The 9,025-nt window shown below is 43.0% G+C and overlaps 1 protein-coding gene across 1 annotated transcript in view; it reads left to right on the top strand.

The window, feature by feature from the left end:
• The window catches only part of LOC147337028 (uncharacterized), a 642,403-nt gene that overhangs the window by 436,159 nt on the left and 197,219 nt on the right, over positions 1 to 9,025 (top strand). Inside the window, exon 19 of the mRNA XM_086286246.1 lies at positions 4,065 to 4,145. Coding sequence (XP_086142372.1) covers positions 4,065 to 4,145 — 81 coding nt within the window. The remainder of the gene's footprint in view (positions 1 to 4,064; positions 4,146 to 9,025) is intronic.

Raw genomic sequence — 9,025 nt, 5'->3', positions numbered from 1 at the left:
ATATAAGAATCAGTCCATTTACCATTTACTTGTCAGCAGTCGGAAAGCAACTTGGGGAAGGCAGGTGGTGAGGTCTGGGTGAGTACTTGTTAGCTTTGAATCCAGGCAAAGTGGTCCAGTAAGTCTAAGAGACGAAAGGCATTAATGTGGCTGTGAGTGAATCAAGAAGACCAGCATCCAGGAAAACGTGACTGAACTGCAAGGGTGAGTAGATGATCCGAGGATTAGGAGGTTAGCAGAGTTATTGGGAGTGCTGATGTTATATTCAGCCTAGTAGATTACTGTCAGGTGTGGACAATGGACAGGCTGACCAGGCTTCACCCAAAGGCAGAAACCAGAGTCTAGTGGGAAACCACCGCCGCTCACACAGACCATGACAGCAGCATGACCCCCCCCAAAGCATTCTCTTTCACTTGGCATCATTTACCTCTCCCTTCTCCAATTTCTGATGTGTCCACCTTTGCAATGATAACTGTGATCAGGGTGAACCAAAAAGGTGCCGTGGTGAACAGATACTTAAGTTTGGTGAATGCAGTTTCAGCTTTGGGGGACCAGATGCATGCTGAGACTTGAGTGGTGCAGCTACCTGACTATAGTTGAAAATGAACAGTCTATAAAAATTTGCTATTCCCAAAACCCATTGGAGATGCTTCTTGAATCTACAATGGGTACAAGGGGTAGGCCACTCTGTTAAAGCTTTCACATTTGCCAGATCCGTCTTCACCTGCCCCCGTGCCAAAATGTAACTGAAAAAAGTTATTGATGAGGAATGGAATTCACACTTTTTTGCTTTGACATAAGGTTTATTCTCCAGCAAACGTTGGAAAAATAGCATGGACATGAGACTGATGTTCCTCGCAGGTTTTGGGAAAAATGAGGATATCATCCAGATACACCAATACGAACCTGTCAAGGAATTCCCGGAGGACATCGTTAACTAATCTTGAAACATTGCGGGAGCATTAGTTAACCCAGGCGGCATGACCAAATACTCGTAGTCCCCCAATGGCATGTTTAAAACGGTCTTCCACTTGTCTCCCTGATTGATCTGGAAAAAGTGGTAAGCGTTGCGGATGTGGGGTTTTGTAAACCCAGTGGCACTGTGAAATGGCCTGAAAGCAGAGCTAATGAGGTAATAGGTACTTATTCTTGATGGTAATATCACTGAGGCCCCTGAAGTAAATGCATGGCCAGAGAGAGCCATCCTTTTTCCCCACAAAAAAGAAGTTCCAACTTGAGATGACAATCGTTGGATTATGCCTGCACCGAGGGATTCCTTAATGTACTTTTCCATAGCCGCACACTCAGGTCTAAGCAGGTTATACAGCCAGCTAGAAGGCCGGGTGGAGCCAGAGAGTAGTTCTATGGTGCTGTCCTGTGGTTTGTGAGGTGGCAGTGAAAGCGCTTTACTTTTGCTAAATACTTCCTGAAGATCATGACATTTGGTGGGCACAGAGGAGAGATCTAAAACAGTCTCAGTGTTGGTTGATGGTTCCACAGGTTCCGGTGGACGGGCAGAAACAAGGCAATTTGAATGACAGAACAGACTCTAACTGATTACCCTCTGACCTGACCAGTCTAAGTGGGGGTTATGTAATTCTAGCCAAGGAAACCCGAGTATGAGTGGTTTGTGAGGTGCATGAAAAGCAAAAAAGGTAAGTGTTTTCTTGTGATTGCCAGGGGTGACAGGCTCTGTGCGCTGAGTTATGTGAGGGGACACTCGGTTATTTAATGACTTAGTGGGAATGGGCGGATTAAGGGGGCATAGAGGGATGTTTAACTGTCTCGCTAACTCAGACTCCATGAGGTTCTGATTGAACAAGAGCCTGAAAGGTCTGGTTAACTAGAACAGAGAGTTGGAGTTGCAATCTGGGTTTTTATGTTTGTGTGAGTATCCTCCACCCTTATCCCTGAACTTTCCAGTGGGCAGACCCTGGTGTGGAATCGAAAACAGACAGGTTCATCACGAGAAGCAAGCTGATCTTTCATGGTTTGATTTAATGACTGAAAAACATACAGCGGACGGTGGTTAGCACTGTTGCCGCACAGCAAGAAGGTCCTGAGCAAAAGTCTTTACAAACTCAACCAGGAAATCATCATGCGAGCAGAAAGAAAGAGGATGAGCAGATAGGTAAGCAAGAGAAACCCGCCAGCGTCCCAGGTTTCCAGAGAAGGTTCAGGTTCTAGGTACCTGAAATGGGATGTAATTCAATTCAATTTTATTTATATAGCGCCAAATCACAACAGTCACCTCAATGCGCTTTATATTGTACAGTAGATCGTACAGTAATAGATACAGAGAAAAACCCAACAATCATATGACCCCCTATGAGCAAACACTTTGGCGACAGTGGGAAGGAAAAACTCCCTTTTAACAGGAAGAAATTTTTGGTGTCAAAGTCAAAGCACAGATCCACCCAGTCTCTGTATTTCAGCTTATTTCCTTTATACACACATTTAACAGGAACAGTTTCAGACAGCTAGTGTTTACCTGACATTACCTGCGTACCTCACAGTTTGCAGGTAATGGGCATAATAATTACTGAACAGAGACATCCTGCTGTGAACTTTGTTGCTGTGGATCTAAAATGTAAAAATACATCTGAGAAGATTTCTAATCATGATTTTATGAGCCCCCAAAGTTTGATTCTGTTCATCTGGACGTAGCGCTCTCAGCGGGAGAAACATTTTGTCACTCATCAAGATGACTTCTTCAGGCTCAGCTGACTGCAGCTTTCCCCAATCTTATAAAGAGTACATCTGCATAATGACTCAAACCTAATGGTCAAGGAACTGACCTCCCAGCCTTATTGTTCCTTCAGTGGGCTGGTTTCAGTCATTATGCAAATGTACTTTTTATAGGGTTGGAAACCAGAAGTCAGCTGAGACTGACGAAGTCACCTGGATGAGTGACGAAATGTTTCTCCCACTGAAAGCGCTACGTCCAGATGAACAGAATCAACTTTTGGGATTTACTAACCTGGATGATTGAGCATGGATCAAGACGGGTTTTTATGAGGTATACAGTTTCTTATAATTTCTAAACCAGAAGGTTGAGGAGATGGAGCTCATGATAACTGGCTACTGCCCTTCAGCGTGCTTTATGAAATCATCCAATCAAAATAAAGTTGGCCTTTAGGGAGAGCGGGGCTTTAAAGGGGAATGAGCCAAAGCAGCTTTTAGACAGAAAATGAAATGAGAGTCCAGGATGTGATACATTATTTATAACTACATTTACAGTAATCACACATATTAGAATTAATAAAGTGACCAGCAGTACTGTAGTAAGTGTAATACTGCAGTACTCACAGGCCTGTGCCAGCAGACACTGAACCACTGTCACTAAATCAACCTGGTCTTCACTGGTTTCCATTTACATACATTGGAATAATTGTGTTTAATTTGAAATATTTTTCTTCTGTTACACTTAAATTCTTGAACATTTTTTTATTTAATTGTGCATTGTAGTGTACTCATTTGTACACATTTGATTACTTAGATTCAACATATAAAGAGATTTTATTTGATAATAAATATTATTGTTTTGTTGTTCTTGTTATTTTTTTCAGGCTGAGCAGCTGTAACCTGTCAGAGAAAGTCTGTACAGATTTGTTGTCAGTGGTCAGCTCCCAGTCCTGTAGTCTGAGAGAGCTGGACCTGAGTACCGACAGCCTGGAGGCTTCAGCAGTAAAGCTTCTGTCTGCTGCAGTGGAGAGTCCACATGCCAAACTGAATATTCTGAGGTCTGACCGATTTGTATTCTTTTTTCTTTTGTTTGTTTGTTTTGTTTTGTTTTTAACTGAGAAAATAAATCCAGCAATTTAAACAGTAGAGGTAAACTTGATCAATTTACTGTTGTTTCGTACCACATCTGCTCAGCATAAAACAACAAGGATTCTTAAAATATAAGATTAGTTATTGCACCCTGATTACACTTTAACATCAGTCTTTGTTCATGTTTTCATTTTCAGACTCAACGTCTGTGAACTTCTAGCGGAAAACTGTGAAGCTGTGTCCTCAATGCTCAGCTCTCAGTCCTCTACTCTGACAGAGCTGGACCTGAGTATCAAAAATGTGCAGGATTCAGGAGTGAAGATTCTGTCTGCTGGACTACAAAGTTTAAACTGTAAACTAAATACTCTGAGGTCAGATCAATTGACATTTTGTTTTTTTTAAATGAACCAATTAAACATTTTATTCAAGGCTTCCGGTTCCGGCGCTCGTGGGGATGGACACCTAGTACGAGAGCTCTCGACTGAAACTTATTAAAACTGCCCCAAGTAAATTAATACACTATCTAAGTGCACATAAAGAGGAAAAAGGGGTTTAAATGATGTCCAGAAAGAACAAAATAGCTAAGAAGTTAACGTTTGAAAACGTGGAAGATGGCAATGTGCAGCTAACAGAAGGGGCTAACGTTAGCCCCTATAGGGCTAGCCGAGGCCACTCTCCCACTCCTAGCCGCGAGGATTCTGGGACAGAAGATGAGGTTGACCCAGCAAGTTTGACGCTGATACTGAAAGAACTGAGAGGCGTTGGGAAAGAGGTGAAAGAATTTCGAAAAGACACGAAAGCGCAACTGGTGGAAATAAGGGGTGAGTTGGATAAAGCCAATGCGCGGCTTAATGATGTGGAAACCAGGGTTGCAGAACACAAAGATAAGCTCCAGAACACAGACGAGATTTTGTCTGAGATACTAACAATGCAATTCAATGTTATTTATATAGCGCCAAATCACAACAAAAGTCACCTCAAGGCACTTCATAAATACAGAAAAAAACCCAACAATCACATGACCCCCTATGAACAAGCACTTTGGCGACAGTGGGAAGGAAAAACTCCCTTTTAACAGAAAGAAACCTCTGGCAGAACCAGGCTCAGGGAGGGGCGGGGCCATCTGCTGTGATTGGTTGGAGTGAGAGAAGGAAGACAGGATAAAGACATGCTGTGGAAGAGAGACAGAGGTTAATAACACATATGATTCAATGCAGAGAGGTCTGTTAACACATAGTGAGTGAGAAAGGTGACTGGAAAGGAAAAACTCAATGCATCATGGGAATCCCCGGCAGCCTACGTCTATTGCAGCATAACTAAGGGAGGATTCAGGGTCACCTGGCCCAGCCCTAACTATATGCTTTAGCAAAAAGGAAAGTTTGAAGCTGATCTTCAAAGTAGAGAGGGCGTCTGTCTCCTGAACTCAAACTGGGAGCTGCTTCCACACCCAGTCCAACATAGCCATGCTTTCTTTGCTGCTTTGACAAAACCTCAAATCCCAGTCAGAGATGATGAGCATCATCACAGTGATGATCATTTCTCTATTAACCCAGGCTTTCTGCTTCAGGATCTGTGCACGCTCAGAAAACAAGGAGACCTTTAAACATAATTTCACTAAATGGATGGACTGAGCTCAGCCTACAGATGAACTGGTGCCAGAGATCATAAAGAACATCAAACAGTCAAATTCAACACTTTTAATGGAAATATGAGATTAATCTTAAAAGTAGAGATAGTGTCTGTCTCCTGAATCCAAACTGGAAGCTGGTTCCACAGAAGAGGGGCCTGAAAACTGAAGGCTCTGCCTCCCATTCTACTTTCAAATACTCTAGGAACAACAAGTAGGCCTGCAGTGTGAGAGCGAAGTGCTCTAATGGGGTGATATGGTACTACAAGGTCATTAAGATAAGATTGGGCCTGATTATTTAAGATCTTGTATGTGAGGAGCAGGATTTTGAATTCAATTCTGGATTTAACAGGAAGCCAATGAAGGGAAGCCAATACAGGAGAAATCTGCTCTCTCTTTCTAGTCCCTGTCAGGACTCTTGCTGCAGCATTTTGGATTAACTGAAGGCTTTTCAGGGAGTTTTTTGGACATCCTGATAATAACGAATTACAATAGTCCAGCCTGGAAGTAATAAATGCATGAACTAGTTTTTCAGCGTCACTCTGAGACAGGATATTTCTAACTTTAGAGATGTTGCGCAAATGGAAGAAAGCATGCAGGAAAAGTTTCAAACAAAACTAACATCACTGGAGGCTTACTCGAGGAGGGAGTCGCTCAGACTGTACAGGGTGCTGGAGGGAGAAGAATCGGGAGCTCCATCTATGGCCCACTTTGTGGAGAAGCTACTCCGGGAGAATCTCGCCATCCCACCATCAACACCGTTACAAATTCAGAGAGCACACAGAGTGTTATCATTACTCCCTCCGGACGGCTCCCAACCCAGATCGATCCTGGTAAAATTCCTGTGCTTCACGGTTAAAGAAGAAGTGCTGAGGCTCGCTTGGCAAAAGAAAGGTTTTATGTTAAATTCCAGCAAGATCAACCTAGACCACGATTACCCCCCTGAGATCATGGCTTTGAGGAAGGAGTATGCAGAGGCACGAAAGGTCCTAAAAGAGAAGAATGTACGGTTTAGGACCCTCTACTCAGCGCGCCTTAAGGTTTTTTTCGAAGAAGGAGTGAAAACCTACAACACGGTGGAGGAGGCAATGGCTGACCTGGCGAGTCGGGGCCTGCCGGTAAAGGTGATTACACCACCGGCAACCCCCAGAGAAAAACTACAAAGATGCCCGCTGTGGCGGGGAGTTGGTGGTCGGCGTCCGCGTCAGATCCGAGGAGCTGCGGGATATAGAGAGAAGCTGCAAGTATACAGACGTGAAGAGAACGAATTTAATGTTATGTATTAGCTATGGACAACATGGTGAAATATGGTTACTGTCGAGCTAAAATGGGTGGGGCTTCTCGTGCTGTGAGTGACGTCGCAGTGGAAAGCCCCCTAACTCAGGGAGTAATAAGGGGTTTCCCTTCAAGTTGTGAGGGTGTCAGTGGAAGTGCTCCACTGTCAGAAGCCAGCTTAGGAGCTTTCAAGCTCCAGTTATGTTCAAATGTTTTCAGTTCATTCCTAACTTTTTTCACTTGTTACTGTTTTAAGAGGGGGTTGCCTGCTGCTATTGAGTTTATGCGCTGTGGTAACTTAATATACCTTTAAAAAGAATTTCTAGATGTTAATGACACAGGAGAGGTATCTCCAGCTATTCTTTGGGATACGCTCAAAGCGGTAATGAGAGGTAAATTAATTTCTATCGCCTCCCACTTAAAGAGAATCAAAGGGCAAAAATTAGCAGAACTACAGGCAAATTTAAAGTTGAAAGAATAGGAAGACATAAACACCACAAATCCTACTCTGAAGCAGGATATCAGGAAAATACAGGATGAAATTAATGATATTTACACCCAGGAGGCCCAAAATAACTTAATTTTTTTGAGGCAAAAATACTATGAGACAGGAGGGAAATCTGCAAAATATCTGGCACATAAATAACGCAAACAACTAGAGGAAAGTACGATATACCAAATCAAGGACCCCAAGACTAATATTCTGGAATCAAAATTAGAAGACATTCAGAAATGTTTTGAGACCTTCTTTAGGGAGCTGTACTCACAGCCCAATGCTACGGAGGAGAATTGTACTGATGCCTTTCTTAGCTCTCTAGAATTACCTTCACTCCCGTCTCTCAAAAATGAGCTTCTAACACATCCCATTTTAGTGGAAGAAATTAATGCAGCTTTTTCCAGATTAAAACCAGGTAAGGCAGTTGGGCCGGACGGGTTCAGTTCTCAGTGGTATCGCACCCTGAGGGCAGATCTAGTCCCCACATTGCTGAAGTCATTTAACTACATCCTACAGGAGGGAGAAATCCCACCCTCCTGGAGGGAGGCAACTATTTCAATTATCCCAAAAGAGGGGAAAGATAAACGAGAATGTGGAAACTATCGACCAATCAGTGTCCTTAACTTGGATTACAAACTATTTACTTCTATTCTTGCTCGTAGACTGGAGAAGTTTTTACCTGACCTCATCGATTTAGATCAGACTGGTTTCATTCACTATAGACAAACAACTGACAACATTAGGAGAATATTACACATCTCTACTCAAATTTACAGTAAATCGGGATAATGAGAAAATTAAGTACCTGGGAATATATTTGACTGCGGACCTCTCGCTGCTCTTTCAGGCAAACTACGAGCCAATATCTGCAAGTATAAAAGCTGATTTGCACAGATGGAATCTGGTCCCCTTTATGCGTCTCAGCTCCCGGGTAACCGCAATCAAGATGGACACGCTCCCCAGACTGCTTTATCTTTTTAGAAACTTGCCAATAGAAGTGAGCGATTACCAATTTATTGAGTGGGACAAATGGATCTCCAGATTTATCTGGCAGGGCCGAAAGCCAAGGATTAAATATGCTACCCTCCAGCTCCCCAAGGAAAAGAGAGGACTGGGTCTCCCCTGCCTCAGGAATTACTATTATGTCGCTCAAATAACCCCCCTCTTATATTGGTGTAACAAAACATACACGGCTAGGTGGAAGGAACTGGAGTCCAGCCTGTTGGACCGATTCCCCCTACAAGCTGTAATGGCAGATAAGGGTCTAATGTGCCGGCTGGAAAAGCTGGGGAACCCCTGGTTAACCCACACCCTCCAAGTTTGGCAGAAGGTAATCAACATCTGTGGGATACACAAAATGCTAAAAATCTTCAGGTGGGTTGCTTTCGACTCGGATTTTATTCCAAACAGACACGACTCTAACTTTGAAGCATGGATATCCTATGGCCTTACGACATTCCTCTCTCTTACTCATAGAAATATTGTGCTCAGATTTGAGGCCTTACGGGACGATCACAACCTGACAAAATACAACTTTCATAGAAACTTACAGCTGAGATCATATATTGATCATGAATGCAAACTGTCCGACTTCAATGATGCTGAGTCGCATTTTTTCCTCATCCTGAAAAATGCCACAACCATGACCCCTACTAAATCTATTTCTAAACTATACAAAGCCCTCTCTAGTGCCAGCAAGGATAATACTTTATACACTAAGGATAAATGGGAAAGGGAATCAGGGATTGCTATTTCTGTGGGGGAGTGGGAAAATGTTTTGTACTGCCAGTGGTCCACGTCCAGTTCTATGAGCTGGAAGGAACATGGCTGGAAGAATATTATTAGGTACTTCA

The sequence above is a fragment of the Aulonocara sp. 'chitande type north' Nkhata Bay genome, linkage group LG3 (genome assembly GCF_057382095.1).
Source record: "Aulonocara sp. 'chitande type north' Nkhata Bay isolate Kocher_YH1m ecotype deep benthic linkage group LG3, A_spYH_male_GT1.1, whole genome shotgun sequence".
NCBI classification, from domain to species: Eukaryota; Metazoa; Chordata; class Actinopteri; order Cichliformes; family Cichlidae; genus Aulonocara; species Aulonocara sp. 'chitande type north' Nkhata Bay.
This window is presented reverse-complemented; position numbering and strand designations above follow the sequence as displayed.